At 47.5% G+C, this 21,861-nt stretch overlaps 1 protein-coding gene across 1 annotated transcript in view; it reads right to left on the bottom strand.

The window, feature by feature from the left end:
- Positions 1-5,168: 5,168 nt before the first annotated feature.
- Positions 5,169-21,861, bottom strand: part of NCKAP1L (NCK associated protein 1 like) — a 41,700-nt gene continuing 25,007 nt past the window's right edge. The window contains exons 22-31 of the mRNA XM_068560720.1: positions 20,289-20,419; positions 17,816-17,913; positions 17,590-17,683; positions 17,356-17,438; positions 16,980-17,060; positions 13,102-13,195; positions 12,006-12,122; positions 11,249-11,358; positions 9,300-9,389; positions 5,169-5,348 (exon numbers count right to left, since the gene is read on the bottom strand). Coding sequence (XP_068416821.1) covers positions 5,217-5,348; positions 9,300-9,389; positions 11,249-11,358; positions 12,006-12,122; positions 13,102-13,195; positions 16,980-17,060; positions 17,356-17,438; positions 17,590-17,683; positions 17,816-17,913; positions 20,289-20,419 — 1,030 coding nt within the window. The 3' untranslated portion in view covers positions 5,169-5,216. The remainder of the gene's footprint in view (positions 5,349-9,299; positions 9,390-11,248; positions 11,359-12,005; positions 12,123-13,101; positions 13,196-16,979; positions 17,061-17,355; positions 17,439-17,589; positions 17,684-17,815; positions 17,914-20,288; positions 20,420-21,861) is intronic.

Genomic DNA, 21,861 nt, shown 5'->3' with positions numbered 1-21,861 from the left:
ATCAGCAGAACCAGCTCCCAGGAAATGCAGAGGCAGAAGGAGAGAGCAAAGTCAGAGATGCAGAAAAAAGCAGAAAGAATACTGAGACTTCAGCCTCTCTGTCCGTCTAACTTCAGCACACACCGTTTCCCCTCCTGGCCAGTGGAACTGTCCCAGCCAAGACATAGATGCCTCTGAGATCTGACTCCTACACAATCCAGCTCTCAAAACTTGAGAGCAATCACCTTCCTTATCAACTGAAAAAGAATGGGCTGGAAACCATAATTCTTTTTTTTTTTCTTTTTTTTTTCTTTTTTTTTGGCTGCATTAGGGGTCTTTGTTGCTGCGCGCGGGCTTTATCTAGTTGTGGCAAGCGGGGGCTACTCTTTGTTGCGTTGCGCTGGCTTCTCATTGAGGTGGCTTCTCTTGTTGCGGAGCATGGGCTCTAGGCGTGCAGGCTTCAGTAGTTGTGGCTCATGGGCTCTAGAGCACAGGCTCAGTAGTTGTGGCGCACGGGCTTAGTTGCTCCGCGGCATGTGGGATCTTCCCAGACCAGGGCCCGAACCCATGTCCCCTGCATTGGCAGGCAGATTCTTAACCACTGCGCCACCAGGGAAGTCCTGGAAACTATAATTCAAAAGAACTGCAAAATAAGATTACAGCTAAAGAGCTCTAATTAGGAAAGTAGGATTAGAGCTAAGGAGCTCCCCAAATTAGGCAGGTATTTCAAGTAGAAGAGGTGGGAAAGAGGCAGGAGATGTACTTCCCGAGAGATCTCTCAACGTTTCTTGTCAACACAGTGGCATATCCCATCCCTGCCCTCTCAGGCCCCCAGGTCCTAACCCAGTTTAAGAAAAGGAAAATTCACTCACACACACACACACACACACACAAATTATTCATGAAAGATACTTCAGAGTCCATCTAGTCTCACCCCATCCATTTAACAAATGAGAAACTAAGCCCAGAAAAAGTATGTGGTCCCACAGAGTCAGTGACAAAGCCAGGGCCAAGTCTCCTAAACTGTTTCTAGTGCTTTTCTGTTCTGTGGCTCTCTTTCTCTTTCTTTATCCCTGGCCCTGGCATTTAACCTCAACCTCATCCCTCTTGTTTCAATCCAATCCCATTTCTGCCTTACCCTACCTCTAGAGAGGTAAGGACAGGGTATGTCCGCTGCATTCATAGGCTCAAAAGACCACCACCGTTCTTCTCTCCCTGTCTTTTCCCCTCGTCCTCCACCCCCAGCTTTCCCAGGCTCCTTCTGCCCAACCTCATCCCTCTCTTTTTCAGCTTCCAAACTGCCTCTGCCCCAGAGACCCTGCCTCCTCACTCCCCTAACCCCAGCCGACAAGCTTGAGTTTGATAGAGACCAAAAAAAAAAAAAAAAAAAAACGATGCTTTGGCAGCGGGTGGCGGTGACGGCTGGATGTGATCTGCCTCCTACAGGAATGCTATTTAAAGGGGCAGCCTCACAATCCTCTCCCTCCAAAGTGACAAGAGAAAAGCCTGCTCCTCAATCTCTCCAGAGCTGCAAACTCAGCTCAAGTTAACTTCTGACTTCCTCAGCCTGCACCCTGGCCTGCTGCTCCTGCTTCCTAGTTAGGTGGGAGGGAGAGGACTTGACAACTCATCGAGGTGTGGGGGCTGAGGGGGGATTCATCCTCATCTCCTTTGATGACAGGTACTTAGGAGGAGCAGGAGGCCCTGTGGGGTGGAAGACTGGAAGAACACTCGATCCCCAACCGCGTGAGTGCATTTCACCCAGGTGCCAGCTTCTTTTCAAAGTCAAACTTTGTTGGAGGAGAACTGATCTAGGCAAGAGGATCTAAGGTGAGGGAAGTCTTGTCCCTAGCGGGGACCTCCTTCCCTTCTGGGTCCCCGTGCGCAAACCACATTTGTTCTTTTCCTCCCAGGCAAAGTGCCAAAGGGTGAGATCCCCTCGGCCAGGCCCCGGCACCCCCTGCACATGAAGGCTGCCCTCACCCACCCACTGGACTGAACAGCGTAGTGGGGGAAGCACTGTTTTTACTGCCCAAAGGAACGGGAGCTCCTCTGCAAGCATCTCGCCCCGGGTCTGGTGGGAGGGATAATTCTATCTCATTGCCGCAAACAAGTTAATGGAGATTTTAATGAAAACACTGCACTGATGAAAATGCTGAGGCTAGAACCTACTCTCTGCCTGTGAGACAAAACAATCGGGGTCAGAATTTCTCCTTGATAATTCATTCTGCAGTTCCTTTTAGGCCTACATAAAGTGAGCTGGGGATCTGAGAGCAGAAAGCAGTTCATCGTTGATTGCATTCCAGACTGTAAGAGGTCAGAGACCCTCCTGGCCAAGGAAGTAAACTGCCTAAAATGCCTATGGGTCCTGTTACCTCATCTGTCCTTCACCTCTAGACAGTCACCTTTTGTTTCAGGTGGTAAAGGCCATATCTCCTCACCTTCTCCTGTTTTTGCTCATTCTAAGGTCTCTGGATTCTAACAACTAAGTCTTCCCAGATGAAGAAGCAGTCGGGGCAGGTAGAAAAGGTCTAGGACTGAATGTCATATTTGGCTCCCAGTTCCAGATGTACTGCTAAACATGTGACCTTCATAAAGTCATTTAACATTTCTGAATCTGCTTACTGGCCTGAAATAGGGAAGCCTTCCCTGGCTACCTTGCAGAATTGTCTTAAGGATGTGAGAGCACTTTGAAAATTTTTGTGGTAGAGAAGTGTGTGTGATTATATGTTTATAAAAAGATATTATGTCATTATTACAGATATTATGTCTACCCTCTATTCCCCTGCAGCAACTTGTCTTGCTGTCCTCCTTTAGAAAAGGAGGACAGATTTGTGTTGCCAGGGGTTAGGGAAGGGGAAGGGGGTTGCAGGAGGGACATAAAAGAACAATATGAGGGGTTCCTTTTTTTAATATTTATTTATTTATTTACTTGGTTGCATCCGGTCTTAGATGTGGCACGTGGGCTCTTCTTTGCGTGTGGGCTTCTCTCTTGCTGTGGCACGTGGGGCTCAGTAGTTGTGGCACACAGGCTCTCTAGTTGTGGTGTGTGGGCTCTAGAGTGCATGGGCTTAGTTGCCCCCGTGGCACGTGGGATCTTAGTTCCCCAACCAGGGATCGAACCCGCGTCCCCTGCATTGGAGGGCAGGTTCTTAACCACTGAGCCACAAGCGAAGTCCCTGAGGGGGTTCTTGCAGTGATAAAACTGTCCTGTGTCTTGACCGTGGTGGCGGATGCGTGAACCTACATGTGATAAAGCTGTACAGAGCTAAATACACACAATGAAACGAGTATTGGGATTGATAAAGTGCTGTTGGCAACTTGTGATTAAAAAAAAGATGTAAACATGAAAAAAAAATCCTGGTTATGATGGCATAGTATAGTTTTGCAAGATGTTACCTTTGAGGAAAACTGGTAAAGGTACATAGGATCACTCTGTATTATTTCTTACAAGTGCATGTGGATTAACTATCTCAATAAATATTTTAATTAAAAATAAGTTATTATGTCTACCCTCTATTCCCCTGCAGCAACTTGTCTTGCTGTCCTCTGGGAGGCTCCTCTTAGCGATTCCACATGTATATGGAAAAAGGATCTCCCAGCTCCTCAATGAGAAGATCCCAGCAGAGATATAAGAGGGAAAGGGTAGTTGCTCAGATATTTCTGAGCTTTCTCTTCCTCATCAACTTTGCCGTCAGTCTCAGTAGGCCTGACCCCGAATCACTCCTTAGAACATAATGTCCTTTCCATAGCACAGAAGGACAATTCGCTGACGCATGAAGCAGGACCCTCTGATGCTTCTATCCTAAAGAGTAGACAACTGTTGCTAAGAAAAACCTGTGTATTGATTATGGCTGCCAAGTTTAATGAGTATTGACTAAGCCTGGGTCTCGAGAAATAAAGATCAAACACACAAATATCTAAAAATAGCTAACAAATAGCTTTAATGAACTCCCATGGATTTCCTGAAAACCAAAAATCGCTTCCCTTTTATCATGGAAGTATAGACATGACCCTAATTAATCAATTAGTTAATTATATTTGCCCATTCCAACCACTCTAGACTTGTGACATATATGATCCGTTGCTCCAGTCCTCCCTGGCACTGAGTGCACAAAAGTGCTGGATGGGGGCCACTGTTTCCTGCCACGGAGTTAACTAAACCTAGTTTAGTGCTATCTTGAATGCCCTGGGCTTTGTGACACTTGAAATTCTAATTAGTGCAGAAAAGGGCTAAGCTGAAACAGCTTGTACTCCCTCAAGTATACCTACTCTCAGGGCCCTGTAACCTAATGAGGTCTATGAAATTTAAGATCTAGAAGAGAAATCCCTGCCTGGAGCAACAGCTGTACCCAGGATGACAAGGGGATTTGGGTTAAGTTAGTCCCTCCAAACAGGGGGGAGAATACCCCCAAATGCTATGTGACAGAAACTCACATGACACTGGTCCAATTAGTTGTCCTGTGACCTACAATTAATCTAGACTGACCCTCTGCTCTGGGTTGTGGCGATGTCAAGGAAAAGCAGGAGGGGTTAAAGTTAAACAGATGAGAGGACTTAACTGGTTACCTACAAGGTGTGGTAGGGCAGGTGAGGGGGGTTTGGGGCAGTGAAAATCTCTCAAGAGCACTTCCTCGTTGCCCCTGCAGGACGCAGAGCTGGAAGCAGAGGAAGAGACTCACGGCTCCTACAAGAGCTCCCACAAGGGAAAAAGGGGTTCCTTTCCTACTACTTTGCAGTAGGGGCAGGCCGAACGCTTGCTGAACACATTTGGAAAAGGAAGAGAGGAGATAATCATCCTAATGAATGTGCAGGAGACAGAAGCAGCTCCAGTGGGAGGATTATAGGCTCATTATGGTTTAATATGATGATTGATCATCTCTGCCTGCCAGCTTATCCTATAATAGTGATGAAGGTCGAAGAGACCCATGCCAGTCAGAGCTCAAGCTCTAGTCCCCAGAAGACAGAAAACATACTTGTGTGTCAAGATTTTTTCATTGCAAAAATTCATACCCGTGACCCCAATCCCCTAACTTTTTTCCATTAAAAAATCCTCCACTCCCCGCCCCAGTGGGCCCCACTTCTCTATGATATCTCAGCCCTGGGCTGTTCCCCCATATTCCTCTTCACCAACTCTGGCTGATCCTCTCTCTAGTGACCCCACCCCATTCCCACCCTTTGAGAAAATAGCCACAGTTTCCAGTGCAGCATGGGCTGAGGTAGGTCCAAGGGGCCCTTCAGTGGGTACTGGCCGACACTCGGTTCAGGTGGAAGGCCCGGGATACCTCCCGATAGGCATTTCGAAGCAGGACATATGGGAAACAGGACTCCAGCATGTCCAGGGTCAGGAAGGAGGATTCCTCCACCACCTGGAAGAGAAAGGGCCAAGACAGATGAGGACCCCAGGTAGGGCATACCTCAGTGACACCCTGTTCCTCTTCATTCAGTTCCCTGGGCCCTCTGGGGTGCTTAGAGTTACAAGTGAATGGGGCTCCCAAGGCACTCTCCCCCCGTTCCTCCCACACTTCATTCCACTCTAGGAAAGCAATGTGGCCTCTTCAGCTCCATTATAATGGCCTCTGTGCCCCTCCTCAGGGTTATATAAAGAGCTCAGAAGCAGAAAGCAGGAAAGAATCACTTCTCTAGCAACGGAAAAGCTCCCATTCTCTCCCATTCTGGATGCTAAATCATACGTGGGTGAGCAGCACAGATGCAGGTAAGGATGGATGAAAGAGCTGACGACAAAGCTCTGCAGAGAAAGAAACAGTTACCACTACAGGCCAAGAAAGAGGGGTCTGGAATCCACACGGGTCCTCTTGTGCTGGGCCTCAGTCTCCTCCCTCCCTTAGTACAGTGCTTGGGGAACAGCAAGGATGCTGCATGAAGGAGCAGGAATGATTAATTAGTTTAATTAGAAGCCTGTGTGCTGCGGTAATCCCTGCAGCCCGCAGAGCCAAGCAGAATGACAGATGGAGATACCTGGGTAAGACGGAGGGAAGCGGGGCAGGGGAATAGTAGCGAAGAGCAGCACAGCCTAGCGTTGGGCCAGAGGACCCTCTTCCCTAAGGAAGGAACAGGGTGTCTTTCCTTCGGTACTCTCCTCACCCAGAGGGCCCCCTTCCCTAAGGAAGGAACAGGGTGTCTTTCCTTCAGTACTCTCCTCACCCAAGAGGTTGTGGGACTAAAAACACACTCTGGAGAGAGGTGTCCCATATCCTCTGGCAGTTCACACAGATGGGCCTTCCCAATATGTCTGGTGTTTCAAGTCCTGAAAATTCACTCAGGGAAGAGAATCTACCATCTCTACTCTAACATGTTTCTCTCCCTGAAGCCCTTTCAAGTTTTAAAATTTGTAAGATACTGCAGTTCTCAAACCATGCACACACAGTACACACAACAGCCTCAGAAGAGCAGACACCACAGGCTGAAGGAAAGGAAATCTGCCCGTAAAACTGTAGCTCTGATCTTGGGCTGGATGACAGAAAGAATTTCTTGCTACACACAAGACTTTCAAACCTTAAGCCAGGAGAGAGATACGATCTCTTTTCCAGGACATGACCCTTGGGTACGGGGAAATGAGTGGTGGCTTCAAGAAGGATCCACTTGCCCAAGACTTCTAATCTCCGCTCTATTAAGCACAGAAAATCACAGGGCTCCTAACTGGAGGAAATTCATGGTAGTGGAAACAGCCCTAGAGTGAAGGCCAAGAAATGGTTCTAGTCCCAGATCTGCCCATATATTCTGGGGGAGACCTTGGATGTCATCTTTGCCTCCCTCTCACCTATGAATTGTGAGGACTGGATTAACTGCCAGCATCTGATCTGGTTCTGACATCTAGGATTCCATGATTCTATGAGAGAGTCATTCCTTCCCCCGTGACACCCAAGCCAGGAGCAATCTGACAATAGTGGGGGTGGGCACTGCCCAGGCTTGACAGCCAAGACAGAACGACCCCATGGAGAGAAGTGCCTGCCCAGGATTTGGGGCTACATGAGTAGCCTCTTAACTCAGAATACAGCTCCTTCCCTTCAGTCACTTCCAATTTCTCTGTGGAACCATTAGCATTTAAATTGCTTTGCAGCAGTTAGGCCCTCTGTCTCTTCCCTCCTACAAAAAGTGCCTGGTCCTAGCTCTGTTCCAGCCACTCCGCAGGCCTGTGATGCCATAAGGGGCAGACAGCTTCCCACACTTCGGGGCAGGGGGAGGGGGGACTCAAAGCAGAGGGAGGAGACAGCACTGAGCGGCAATACAGCATCACCTCCAGCCTCACAGAGGTGAAAACTGCCCAAGGGAATGAACAGGCGTGCCTAAATCATCCAGAAACTAAACTAAGCAGCGGAGAGAGGGGACTAACATTTATTTAGCCTCTCTTATGTACTAGGCACTTCTATATATACCGTCTCATGAATCCTTGCCCCTCTATCATAAAGATAATTGCCCACTTTCATGGCTGAGGAATCAGTCTCGGAAAGGTTACTTAACTTGCCCTAGGTCCCACTGCTCTGAAGACTGTGCTCTATCTAGCATACTACACTTGCCTTCCCTCTGCCCTCCTTTGCCTCCTGTGCCTTCTCACCCCTCACCTCACCCCACCCCCACCCTCAGGTCCATTCTCTTCTCTTCTCCATCATAATCCTTAATCAGCCCAACCTAGGCCTCTTTCAAGCTGGAGAAACTGAGACACAGATACCACTCAATGCCTGTGTATTTAAAGAAGGAGACCCAGAAGGAGTTCCAGGCTTGCCTGCCCCTAGTATTTGTCGGCCTGGCCAAGAGTACAAATGGAAGCCCATGTACCATATGACTAAATAAATCAGACAAACTATTCTTCCTTGTGACCTTTGCAATATGTAGTCGTCTCTCAATATTCATGGGGTACTGGCAGGGGATTTGTTCTAGGACCACCCCTGGAACTAATTCAGGGGATTCAGATACCAGAATCTGTAGATGCCCAAGTTACTTATATAAAATGGCATAGTATTTGCATATAACCTACAATATCTTCCCATATACTTAAATCATCTCTAGATTACTTATAATACTTAATACAGTGTAAATGCTGCATAAACCGTTGTAAATACAATGTAAATGCTTAAATAGTTGCTGGTGTGGGCAAACTGAAGTTTTGCTTTACGGAACTTCCTGGAATTTTTTTTTTAATATTTTCAATCCACGGTTGGTTGAATCCATGGCTGAGAACCTGTGGATATGGAGGGCTGAGTGTACCTTTACAATTTCATGGAAGACAGGTTTGAATTAAGAATTCTTAGACCCCCCCAGAGTTCTGCACCAGAATAGGGGGAAGAGAGGGAATCAGCCTCCAGCCTGGCCCCCTTCTCCTCCTAGCCCCAGTGTGGGGGATCTGTATACACACATAAACTTCCTGTCTGCACATCTAAACTCCAGCCATACATTCCGTGGGCTCTAGAGCACAGTCTGCCTCAGTAGGATGGACTTGAAGAAGCTCAGCACAAGCCCTACAAGTGGGCTGGAGCTGCTTAGCAGAGAATTCTGAGGCCCTAGAAATCTTTAGTGGGGGCTTCAAGGTGGGGCACAGGCTCCAGGTGGGCATGTCCTCTCCCTGTAGGCCAGAGGGGGGCCACTTAAACCCAGGGCCCCAGACAGGAGCCCCTGCTGTCCACGTCTAAGTGCAGCACTAACCGAGGGAATCAAACTTTAGAGCAAAAGAGTAAGCATGTTGAAGAGGGAAACAGGGTCAAGAGGAAAAGATTTTTTTAAAGTTAATTGGGTCAGAGTTGCCAGAACTTTCTGCCAAAGTAGGGGAAAGGCCACAGCTTGGGAAGACAGAAGAGACAGCAGGAGCTGTCTGATTCATGGCCCACCTGGCTCCCTGCCTTACAGCTTTTCAGCTAAAATCCCATCCCTCCTCTGAGCCCCCATCCCCCTCCCCCAGTTCAGCTGTGTGCTACTCAGCACCTTCTTCATGGTACTCTTAAGAACAAGAAATACAGCGGTAGGAAGTGGTCAAGTAAAACCAAACATGTACTGGACAGATAGTTATGGATGAGGGACACAGCTGCCCCACCACGTCAGACTCAAGAACACTGCAGGGAAAGGGGCCCAGTTAGCTAGGGGCTGGGAAGACCCTGTCCTGCAGAGAAGTCCTCGAAGACTCTACTACCTTGGGATTACAGGACAAGTCTAGAATGTTAGCCAGAATGTAAGGCCTAGACCTCCTCAGGCAGAATTAAGTTCTTAGTTAATGCTTTTGGGTGATAACAATGGCTGGGAGCCAAGGACCCTAAAGAGGAACCTCCTTCTGGCCCTTCCTCTAAGACCAACTTACACCAGATACATACCAAGCGCATGAGCAGAGAAATGGATTCCCGATTTCTGGTTTTAAGCTTGTCAGTCTCCTGGCCCAGCTGCAGGAGGCTGACGGAAGCTACCTGTAAGGGAAGAATTTGTAAGGAAGCAGATTTTTATGGTCAGAGTAGGACAGCCTCAGACTACAGAAGTCAACAAAAGATCAAGGAGGTGAGTTAAGAAGTGCTGGGATGTTCCTGGAGGCTCAGGGTGGGCAAGCGGCAAATCCCCCAGGTTTCAGAGATGCACACTGCCTCTAAACTAGCCAGTGCAGACAACAGGAGGTTGCTGGGGATGCTGGAGGAGAGGCTGCAAGGGGCGAAGAAAGAACCTGCAGCAGAGGCAGGTAATACTGTATGCCAGGAGATTAATCTCTTTTCCTAGGCGGCCTCCAGACACCACTGTCATCAGACTGTTTACAGCTGACTCCCCACCCGACCAGAGACAGAGCTGGGCCTCTGATTCAGACACAGTGTTCTTGGTATTCTCCTCCTGTCAACTCCCGAATGGCTGTCCTCTTCGTTCACCTTCAGGCCCCCAACAGATCAAAGAGGGAGAAAGAAATGTCACTAATTGCATCCCAGGCCCAGGTTACCTGTATTTAGCAAACAAAGAGGGTAAAAGGGGAAAGGTGGCGGGGTGGGGGGGGGGTGGGTCGGGTGATTCCCTTCTCACTCCATCTTAGAGATCTGGTATGAATCCTCTTTCTATCCAAGATGCTCAGAGCCCATTTTGTGTGGCCTGTTGTCCCAGTTTAAATAGAGACCCTCTCACTAAGCTTCCAAGTCCCTGGCATGTACTTCTCAGGTCAAGAGTGTGATTCCCTAGAGCATATGATCTACTGTTTCCTCCTAAAAGGAGACAGATAAGGACCTAGTTTTTAAATCAGGACCATGCTTTGCAAAAGAATAAGCTCCCTATTGCTGAGAATGCTCAAGCAGGCAGTGGGTACTGGACCATGTTTCAGAAGTGTATGGAGGGGATTCCTCCATGGAGTATTTAGAATGGGAAGCTCTGGGGCCTCTTTGAACAAAGGAAAGAGATTACTTATTCTGTGATTTTCCAGAGGCAAAACTTAGATCAATAATGATAGCTACAGGGAGTCAAACTTCGGCTAAAAAAAATTTTAACAGTTTTTTTCAAACAAATTGGACATAACCTATAGTAAAATCAGCTGCTTGATTGTAAGTTCCAGTCCCTAGAAATCTAGACCAGTGATTCTCAAAGTAAGATCACAGGATGGGCAGCACCAACATTACCCGGGAACTTGTTGAAAATGCAAATTTTCCAGCCCCACCTCTAATCTACTGAATTAGAAATTCTCCAGGTGATTCTGACTTACAATGAAGTTTGAGAATTTGAAAAAAGCTTGACTTTTTATCAGTATTAGAGTTGAAAAGGGCCTTATAGATTATAAAACTCAGCGTCTCTCCAACTTCACTGTGCATCTGGTCTCCTGGAGACCTTGTTAAAAACAGAGGCCTGGACTCACCCTAGAATATTCTAATTCAGTAGGTCTGGTGTAAGGATCAGAAATCTGTATTTTAACAAATTCCTCAGGATAATGTAATGCACACCAAGGTAGTGAATCATGGATTCAGTTTAATCTTTCTATTTAATAAATGGGAAAACTGAGGCCCCAAAAGTTTGGGTCTTCAGAGATCACACAACTGCTTAGTGGCAGATCCAAAACTAGAACTCAGATTTGCTAACTCTTAGTCCAATGCTCCTTCCAAGTATTTGGGCAGAGGCTGAAATACCAGCTGTTAGAGAATCTAGAAGAAACCCCTGCCTTTCACAAAGTGGCCTCTCACTACTTAATGAATAGGATGGGAGGTTAGGCTCCAAGGCCTGCTCAACAATAACTGTCTATGGATTTAAGTCAAACCAATTCCCACCAGACTTTGCAATCGTCCATTCCTTATAACGTATACCCACTCACCACCAGAAATTCCTTGAGGTGAGTTTCAATGTTCTTGTTGTAGAGGGTGAAGAGGGCAGCAGACACCTGGATGATGGCTTTGGTCAAGCAGTGAATATTGTTGCTGTAACCTAGGTTATTATTGACAAAGAGGGAGAGAAAGGAAAGGAAAGTGAGCCACCCCAGGCGACCCCAGCTGGTAACTTCTCGTTTTTTCAGGCTGGGCCATCCCTGTTTGACACCAAAAGGGCTGGAAGGCATTTGAGGATTAGGAGAAGGATATTCCTATGTAATTTCACTGGAATTGAATTTTAGGGATAGTTCATTCTCGAGTGCTTTTTGAAACAGAACTTTACATCTGAGTCAGAAGTCTGTGTTTTCCAGACAAATGTCTCCGTCTCATCTCCCGACCCCAGGACACTAACCTAAACTGCACTGGTCCCTCAAACCTACTCCTGGGCTTCCCTGGTGGCGCAGTGGTTGAGAATCTGCCTGCCAATGCAGGGCACATGGGTTCGAGCCCTGGTCTGGGAAGATCCCACATGCCGCGGAGCAACTGGGCCCGTGAGCCACAACTACTGAGCCTGCGCGTCTGGAGCCTGTGCTCTGCAATGGGAGAGGTCGCGATAGTGAGAGGCCCGCGCACCGCAATGAGGTGTGGCCCCCGCTCGCCGCAACTAGAGAAAGCCCTCGCACAGAAACGAAGACCCAACACAGCCATAAATAAATAAATAAATTTATTTAAAAAAACAAACAAACAAACCTACTCCTTACTTACCATCCTTCTCAATGCTATAGAAGGAAGCTGGGTCCATGGCAAGGAGGGGGAGGGAAACGGCAAGAAAGATCAAGAGCAGGCAGGCCACCTTATATTCTTCCTCAGGGGATGACGTATCTGGAAAGAAGGAAAAAGGAAAAGAGAGTAAGGTCAGCAAACAGGAGTTTTCTTCCGTGGGGTCCTACTTCGCAGAATTACTAGGAGGATCACATGAGAAAATATCTGTGAAAATTACTTGCAGAGCACTATAGGCAAGTCATTACTGCTGCAGGGGACAGTACTAGCCTCCACTGATGGCGAGAGTTACTTGCAGAGCACTATAGGCAAGTCATGACTGCTGCAGGGGACGGTACTAGCTTCCACTGATGGCGAGAGGCCTGAGCCCTGGAGGCTTCCCCTGGTGACTGAGCACAGCTCTTGGCAAAGGGCTCTGCTGACACGCAGTCTGAGGGCACTCTGTCAGCTGCTTGATGGGGTACAGAGGCAGGAAGGAGAGGAAAGAGTCTCACCAAAACCGAGAGAGAAGAGGGAGAGCCAGTCTGGCAATTTTAAAAGGGCTTACTACCAGCCCCCTGATTCCATCCTATTCTGAGTGTGTACAAGTACAAATGTGCTAATCCGAGGAAATGTGTAATGGAAATATAAGAGACAAGTGTGAGTCCAGGGGAGGAAGTGCATGGTGTCAAGGTGATTTTAGGGGAGGGGAGAGCACAAGATCATTCTGGGGAACTTGGATGCTATACCACACAACTTAGTATGAATTCACGTCTACTGTGTATTGTTCGCTCATCGTTTCATTTGCATGACTCATTTCCCCAACCAGATTGTAAGTTTCTTTGAGCACCTGCTGAGTACCAGACTCTCACTTAATACTTTTTAGCTGATTCACAGATCAACTGGTTAGAATCTGACTAGAAATCTAAATTGCCTGTGGAAGTATTTTCTGGGGATTAGAGACTATGCTTTAAGTCTTTCCTTAGCTCCAATTTTATAACCTCTGAATTCACAATCCCAAATAAAGGCTTCTTTGAGATTGACATTTTTCCACCCCAAAATAGGGCCCAAGCCCTCCGTTGCCCCCTTTCCCCAATCTTACCAGTTTTCAGATTGGCAATGGCAGCCACCAGAGCTGGGTCAATGTCACAGCCCACCCCTGCAGCAGATGCCAGCTCAAAGACACTCAGGGTCACCTGGTAGAGAAGAAAACAACATTCTGGAGGGTATCCCCTGGAGAGAAGTGCTTGACAGAAGCTACAGGCAGTCAAGACTCTTGGATCACAGATTTTAAACTTTTGGTGTCCTATCATCTTTTCTAGGTATTCCTTTCATAGATCTCCCTAACCTACACGGGAAAGAGGGAAAAAAAAAAAAAAATCCAGTGCTTTAGCTTGGCATTCAGATTCTCCACAGTACAAATTTATTTTTTTTTTTTTTTTATTTTTTTTTTAATTTATTTATTTATTTGTATTTTTATCTTATAAATTTATTTATATTTATTTATTTTTGGCTGCTTTGCATCTTCGTTGCTGCGCACGGGCTTTCTCTAGTTGCGGCGAGTGGGGGCTACGCTTCCATGCGGTGCACGGGCTTCTCATTGCGGTGGCTTCTCTTGTTGCCGAGCACGGGTTCTAGGTGCGTGGGCTTCATTAGTTGCAGCACGCGGGCTCAGTAGTTGTGGCTCACAAGCTTAGTTGCTCCGCGGCATGTGGGATCTTCCCGGGCCAGGGCTCGAACCCGTGTCGCCTGCATTGGCAGGCGGATTCTTAACCACTGCACCACCAGGGAAGTCCCCAAATTTATTTTTTCAACCTTATTTCCTCAAATGCTTCCTACAGTCAATGCAGCCAGGGTAATTTATTCACTGTCTCCAAGCTACAACTTACTTTCTTACTTGCATGCTTCGGTTCATGTGCTTCCCTCTTCTAGAGTGTCCTTTCTTCTTGAGAGATGATAGAAAATATATATATTGGTCCCTGCCCCTGGTTCCTGACACAGGGCTCCTAAAACCCTTATAATTTCCTAAGTGATAAAAACACTAGGAGCATTTTTTTGTTCTTATGCGGCAACTCTGGGTGCGCTCCCGAACAGCTCCTGGATGGCGGCTGGTCACCAGAAAGACCAAGCTTGGTTAGAAGCTGGGAATTTTCACCCGCACCACACCCCCACTTCTCCAGAGAGGGGAGCGGGCCTGGAAATGGAGTTAATAATTGATCATGCCTACGTGAGGAAGCCTCCATAAAATCCCAACAGTACGGGGTTCAGAGAGCCTCCAGGTTAAGAACACATCCACGGACCAGGAGGGTGATGAGCCCAACTCCATGGGGACAGAAGCTCCTGCCCTCAGGATCCTCCCAGACCTCGCCCCATGTATCTCTCCATCTGGCTGTTTATCTTATATCCTTTATCACATCCTTTAATAAACTGGTAGATGTGTTTCCCTGAGTTCTGTGAGCCACTCTAGCAAATTAATGGAAAATAAGGAGGGGAATATTGGAACCTCCGACCTACAGCCGGTTGGTCAGAAGCACAGGTGACAACTCAGGTTTGCAACTGGCTTCTGAAGCGGGGAGTAGGTGCAGACTTGTGGGAGTGAACCCTTAACCTGTGTGATCTGACACTATCTCCAGGTAGATAGTGTCAGAATTAAGTTTCAGGACACCCAACTGGTGTCACAGAGAATTGGTGTGGGGGAAAAACCTCCACACATTTGGTGACCAGAAGTGTCAGAAGTGAAGTGTTCTGTGTGAGAGGAAAGAAGACTCGCAGGAGAGAAACACTCAGGAAAGAACTGGGTTTTTCCCTACATAGGAAGGAAAAAAGTCTAGAGTTTTTCCTATTTACCTCTCCTCTACTTATATCTAAGTGACACCCACACTTGAGGCCTAACTCAAATCCCATATTCTCTATGGAGCCCTCCCTGTTGACTTCAGCCCAAGCTCATCTCTCCCTCCTTAACCTGGCACCGCTTACTTCGCAGTGATCACACGCAGCACTTGGTATCATCAGTTTTCTTTTCAGATTGGAGGTGAGATGTGTGGCTTATCTCATCAACTAGATTACAATTTTTTTTTTTAACCTCATGGAATAGAGAGGGGAGAAAAAGGCTTTGGAGTGAGAAGATCTGGGTTCAAATCCTAGCACCACCACTTACTAAATGTGTGACCTTGGCTAAAAGTTACTTAACTTCTTCGAGCCTCCATTTTCTCATCTGTAAAAGTGGGATAATGATACCTACCTCACAGAGTTGCTGTGAAGATTAAATTAGACCACATGTGTAAAGCATCTACCCTAGTGACTCACAGAGTCACCAAGAGACTAATAACCATTATCCCTTTCGCTCTACTTCCTTTCTCTCAAAGCCAGGAACTCTGCATTTCTTTTATCCTCTCTAGGTTTTAACACAATGCTAAGCACATAGAAGGCATTCAGTTAATACTGATTGATTGATTCCTGAATCCCTCACTGTACTTAGAATCAGGTTCCCAAGATGTAGCCCCAAACACCCACCCACCCACCCACCCACCCACAAAGTACTCAGACCCCTTTTGAGGTTAAAAAAAAAAAAAAAGGACTTGAAAATGTTCTGAGAGAACAAGGATAACTGTTTCAACAGTAGATAACTAAGTAGAGTATCTTATGCAAAGAACCCCACAGACATAACAATAAACACACTGCCTGTGGTGCTGGACACAGGAAGTTAACCTCAGCCACATCCTGCTCTGCCCTTTATTTAAATTCCCTACTAACTAAATAACGCTGCTTGTGGCACCCATGACCTAGGAGATCAAGGACCTGGTCCATGACCTGTGGTTTTCTGGAGGAAGAAAGTGATCATTGGAGGAGCTTCTGTTCTCTTCTCCTAATCTTCTCACCCCTCTGAGGCAGTAACAGAATCTCTGACGGACAGGCCACCGCCCGCGCCACCCGACCTGCTTATTCTCCCAGGCAGGCAGAGCCTAAAGCTCGGAGCTGCCTGGAAGATGCCAGCTAGACACACTCCTGACAGGCCAGAGCGTTCAGCCCCACCACCAACAGCTGCCCGAACCCCAGGCTCACCATGACACCAAAGACCTGGACTGAAGGAGCAGCCCGCCCAGTGAAACGTCACCCCCTCAGGGCCCGTGACGCCTTGACCCTTATCATCTGATTTCAGGCAGAGAGAGGGGAAATGTTCACAACTCTTTTGACCTCAAGGTAAAGGAAGTTTTTTTTTCTAAGTTTTCTTTTTTTTTTCTGACTACTTCCTGTTAACCAGTTTCCTCTTCTCACAGACCTCCCTCCGTTAACGCAATCAATTATAAGAGAAGTGCCCTGCCCTGTGCATTTGAAGGTCCTTGTTCCCAGCCTTCAGCTGTATTTCCTGCAAAACATACTTGTTTGTTCTAGGTGATTCAAAAGGCAAGCTGACGTGAGGTGGGGGAGGGGGAATGGATGATTAACTAGGGTGCTTACCGAGTCCCCTCCGCCTTTCCCCATCTCTAGAGGAAATGAGGCCCAAGGCAGGTGACACACGCACAGAGGAACCAGAAAGTTTCAGAACTAGGAGGAAGAAAAGGCCAGAAAAAGAAAGGAAAATCTGAGGGCAGGCAGGGTGGGCAGGAATGGAAGAAACAAATTTTACAAAAAGTACCCAGGCTCCTGACTAAAGAGGGGACTTGTCTGCATATAGTTGGGTATCTAATTTGCACATCTTAGGAGAAAAGCTGTAGGAACTATCCTAGACCTTACTCCTCTCCCTCCAGTAACGTTTCCCTAGCCCCCACAGGATCTCCCCAGGGCTCCCCAGCTGTGCACCCTCTCGTCTGACCAACGCCCCTCCCTCCACAAAATCTTCCCCAACGTGTTTCTATTCAAATTCTGGCTCTTCTCCCTGCAGTATTCTTCAGAGCCCTCTCTCCCTTACAAGATCCTAGCTCCATCCTTTTTCAACAACAAAAATCTCCTAATTAGATTCCACTTTGCACTCTCCCATACCTTGATATCTGTGTCTGGGGTGACAAACTCCTTCAGGCACTCAATGGGACCCATAAGAAATGGGCAGTGGGAGGAGAAAACCTGGAGGAAAGAGAGTACAAATGAGTCCAAGGGACAGTGGCCGATGCCTTCAAACAGGTGGAAACAAAGAAACAAAAAAGGGGCCTCAGCTTAGATAAGAACTTAGCCAGCTTCCCATGCTACTTCTCTCGTCATGCGTCTAGGTTTCTTCAGCTCATCTAGCCTCAAAGAACTTCCAGGACCTCTACTGAATTAAGCTCCGTTCTCCTCAATGCTCACCAACCCTTTCCACAACTTCTCACACAAGCCCTACCCAAGGCTTTATCCTGTGGCAGCCCCCTCTCCCCCAGCTCACCTCCCGAAGTCCCTCTTGGGCCATGGCCCTAAAACTGAGGATAACTCCAATGATGGTCATACGCTTCAGCACATTATCAGCCCCTGAGGAGAAAGAAGAGCGTTCAAGAAGAGAACTTAGGAGAATGGCAACAGTTTTGCTTCTTCAGACCCAGCCTAGGCTCCAGAGCCCCAAAAACCCGTCATCCACAATGCTTTTCCCACAGTTCCTTCTCCCTTTAGGAGACGTGCTCACCCATCAGCTGGGGAAGCAGAGAAGCCATCAAGTCTGCCTTGCTAAAGTTGGATCTGATCTGAACAAGTACATCCATGTTTTCCACCACCAGCTTCTGCAGCCAGGACACAGAGCCATTAAGCACGAAAAGATGAGACCCATGGTACATCTTCCCCCTGGTCTCCTACCCCTACCCTTCTTCCCCCGGGGGCTGGACCTTCTTCCCGGGGACTTGCTTCCACAGTACCTTCAGCTCCACAATCTGAGAGGTCACATGCCACATCAGGTTTTCACTCAGGAACTTCATGCCATAGGGGCCCAGGAGTTCAGCCAAAGCCCGCAACTCTGGAATAGAGTTACAGAGGTCCCAGGTGGGACTCAGAGGACACTGGTGCTTTTGCACAATAGCTATAGGGTAACGTGAACACCTTAAGTGTTTTTCAGCAAGGAAAGGAAGTGGGAAGTTGGAGAGCAAACGTAGCCTGAAATCCTGTATTCAGGTGACAGGTCTGGCCTGCCTGTGGGACAACTTACCCTCTCCCCACTGGTACTCACACCAAGACGTACCACAAATGATAACTATTTACTTTTCATTCCTATAAGAATCTAGACTTTCCCAGTCCCTTTACATGGCACCTGGGCTTTACTCTTGCTGCACTAGCTGCACTAGCTTTATCAGATGTTAAGCCCCTCTCTGAGCCTCAGTTCACTTCTCTGTAAAATGAAGAAATTAATATCCACTCTGAATACCTCACAGAGTTGATATGATAGCATAATCAGTACACATCCCCAGACTCCCAGCTGTCTTTTCCCCTAAATTCTTCTTCCCTCAAGTCTGCCCCATTACCTTATCCCTCCCTACCCAGCCTGCTTCTGGTCCTTTGTGAATTAAATAAAACCTGGCCGAGGAAATCCCACGTTAGAAACACTAGTGACAAATTCAGACAGGGAAGAGCTCCAGCTATGATCTTTGGCTATGGGCGGTCCCAGCAGAGAAAACCATAAAGACCAGAAGTAACAAGAGACCAGTAGAGGAAAGGTGAGTTTAACATAGTTAACAAGAGTTCAGAGGGAAAAGGAAATCAAGGCTCCACACTCAAGTGTTTAAAGGCAGGACCAGTTGATCTCCACCTCTACCATTGACAAAGGAAGTGGAACTGGTCACAGCAGCTGACACAGAGCCTCATGTGGAATAAATACTAAACATTTTTAGAGTCACCTATTTACGATAGGAACAACTGAGCTGAGAACTAGAAAAGGATTTCCTAACTGGCCAACTTAGATAATTCTAAAATGGCTGACAGAGAGGCAGAGGGGCTGAACTGCCTTCTCTGGAGAGAAGACACACTGATCTACTGATTTGGATCTGCCAACTCTCCTTACTCTAGTCCTCTCTAGGCTATAACCCTAGGGCATCCTTCTCTATCCATCTATCTATTTTTGCAGCAGCATTGCCCCATCACCATGGTAACCCAGGGAAATTGGGGTGGGGGTGGTAAAAGGGGGAATCAGCATTACCTCCTGCTGCTCGTCAGTTGTCAGCGAGACCTAAAGCTGATTTTAGATGCTGCCTACAGTCTGTGGGAGGAGTTGATAAGAAGGGGACATCTGAAGCCTCCAGCAGGTAAAGGGTAGGGTCAGCTCACTGATGGAGTCAGTATGAGGGTAAGAAGAAGGTAGAGTTGGAAAACAGAACTGTATACTCTGACTTTCATAACACCCCCCAAGGAAGGGGAAGAATGGGGAGGGCAGGGTCATTGAAACATCTCCTACCTGTCTCAGATACCACGCGGGGTCCATGATTTATACGGAGGTGAGAGGAAGCAGGAAGCAGTGGGATAGTTCATGAATCAGTCAGTCAGTAAAACAAATCTATTAAAAAGGATCTGCATGGCTTCAAGCCCTCTTTAAAAAGAGGATAACTTCCCAACTCATTCACGACACACTCATCTGCCTGCCTTGAGACACAAAAGCACTTCTATACACTGGGAAGCAGCGTGACAGAGTGACTAAGCACCCAGGTTCTGGAATTTGACTGCCTTGAGTTGAAATCCCAGTTCTACTATCTATGAATGATGTATGACCTTAATCAAGCTCCTTAACCTCTCTGTGTCTCAGTGTCCTCATCTGTAAAATGGGGGTAATAAGAGTACCTACCTCAAGGCTGCTGTGAGGAGTAAAGGAGTTAAATACATGTGAACATTTAGAACCAAGCCCACACTAAATGTCATCCATTATCTCATCATCATTATTAAACATCAGCAATCCAAGCACTAGCTAAGGCTCTAAAACTTATCCCTCAGGGAGAAGATGCCATGACGTCAGACCACTGTTTAATAATTCCAAACATCAGAATGTCCTCCTTACATTTATCCTTTACCCCTCATTATATGTCCTACTCTTTACTCTTTGTGGAAATGGAAAATAACCATTTACTACCCTTCGAAGAATAAATCCTTTCAGTGACTTGAGTGCCCCTGCCTAGCTCCTAACTCCCCTCATCCTCCGTCTCCACCTTCAACCCCCAAGCCACTCCTCAATTCTGGGTCTCACTTGAAATCTCTTTTTACTGTCCCTAAGGTAGAATCTAGCAGAGATCTAGGAGAGTACAGAATGAGCCTCTGGGAAGGTAGGAGAATTTAGATGGGATCCATAGGTTAAGATATTGTATTGAGGGGAAAGGTTCGGCTCCCTGACAGGAGACCAGGCTCTGGGCTCACCAGAGATGTCAGAGAACTCCTCTGCGCTGAAGTTCTGCTCCCCTTCTCTGGGGAGGCTGATGAAGGCCTGCATGGCTGGTGAGAGGATAATGGTCCCACTGCTCGCCTGTCTAAGCAGACTTTCTAGGTACCTACAAGGTTCGCAAGAAAGCACAGAAGATTAGTGTTCAATCCTTTCTCCCTACCACCACCACTGGGCTCAGGAAGAGAAACTCCACCAAAGGCTGGGGTGGGGAGAAGAGACTCAAAGAAGACAGTACAACACTCTAATTAACACCCCAAGCTGTTGGCTCAAAAACAACTGGCAGTAGCGTGGTTCCGCTTTGCCTCTAATCTGCAGGGCATTTGGCTGTGCTGTCAGACGTAATGGTGTGCACGCCCTACCACCTTTTCTAGCTACTGCACACCCCTCGCCCTTGGTCTTCCTCTGTCAGGTGAGACAAGCCTAAGCTGACAAGACAAAAAATTCCTACTAATTGGGCTCCTCTGAAATATACTTAGCCTCAACCTCTCCAACGAGAGTGTTGGACTAAGGGCCTAGGACCCTGGAAGCAGGTCTCAAGTCAAACCTCCTGGACAGAGAGAGGCCCCGTGAACACTTGTCATCCAGTCTCCAAATATGCCCTCCTGACCTCTGGGCAAGCTGAGAAGGCCTCCAGCCAGTGTCAGCAGAGGGCGTGGCAACGCCTGCCACTTACCCAGGCACTAGCTCCGGGCCTAGGTCTTACAGAAGTCACAAGCTAACCAGGGGTAGGTCAAAACCAGCATTCAAACGTGAGGGTTTTTCCTTTTAATTTGAATTAGTTGTCAAATTTTGGAAACTGAGAGATTTTACATTAAAATAAGGATTTAGTGGGGCAGCGATCAGATGGAGCTAAGTGGCGGCTGCCGCCTTTTAGAGGGGCATGCCCTCTCCAGCTATTCAAAGTCCCCACCTAGCCCACAGCACCCATTTACCTTACCTGCCAGGCCCCTGTTGGCATTTTATTGTAAACCTTGTCTCAGTCTTTCCCCCTCCTCAGGGGGTTCTTTGCAGCCGGGCTCCTGCCGAGCTGATACTGGATTAAGAACGCCACCCAGTGGCTTAGGGAGGTAGGAATCCAGCTCCTCTCCATCCTTAACCCTCAAAGGAAATACTGCTGACCCCTGCCTCCTCCAGTCTGGGGGAGGAGGCCCCTTTCGCTATGAAGAACAATCTACTAGACGTGACACGGTCATGTCGGGAGGTAAGGAGCAGGTAAGGAGACAGTGCTCTGGAGAGATGGTGTGAGACAGAGTGGTCTCCAGGGGGAGAAACTGGACAAAGAGAGAAATAAAGAGAACTTCAGAAAGAGGAAGAGAGATCACTTGAAATGAAAACAGTAAGAATCCAGAAAAGGAAGGTTAAGAACGGCAGATTAAGAGGAAAAGGGTCAAATTGCTACAGAGTAGATCAATGGATGTTACATGGAAGCTTAGAAAGAGACCTCATGGTGGACAGAGGGGATCTGAGTCTGCCCCAGCTTACAGCTCCAGTCCTCGGGCAGAAACAAGCTTCCGTTTGGGGGTTTATGACCCTAGGAGCTAAAATGCC

This window comes from Eschrichtius robustus, chromosome 13 (assembly GCF_028021215.1).
Source record: "Eschrichtius robustus isolate mEscRob2 chromosome 13, mEscRob2.pri, whole genome shotgun sequence".
NCBI classification, from domain to species: Eukaryota; Metazoa; Chordata; class Mammalia; order Artiodactyla; family Eschrichtiidae; genus Eschrichtius; species Eschrichtius robustus.
The sequence above is the reverse complement of the archived record's forward strand: the minus strand, read 5'-3'. Positions and strand labels throughout refer to the sequence as shown.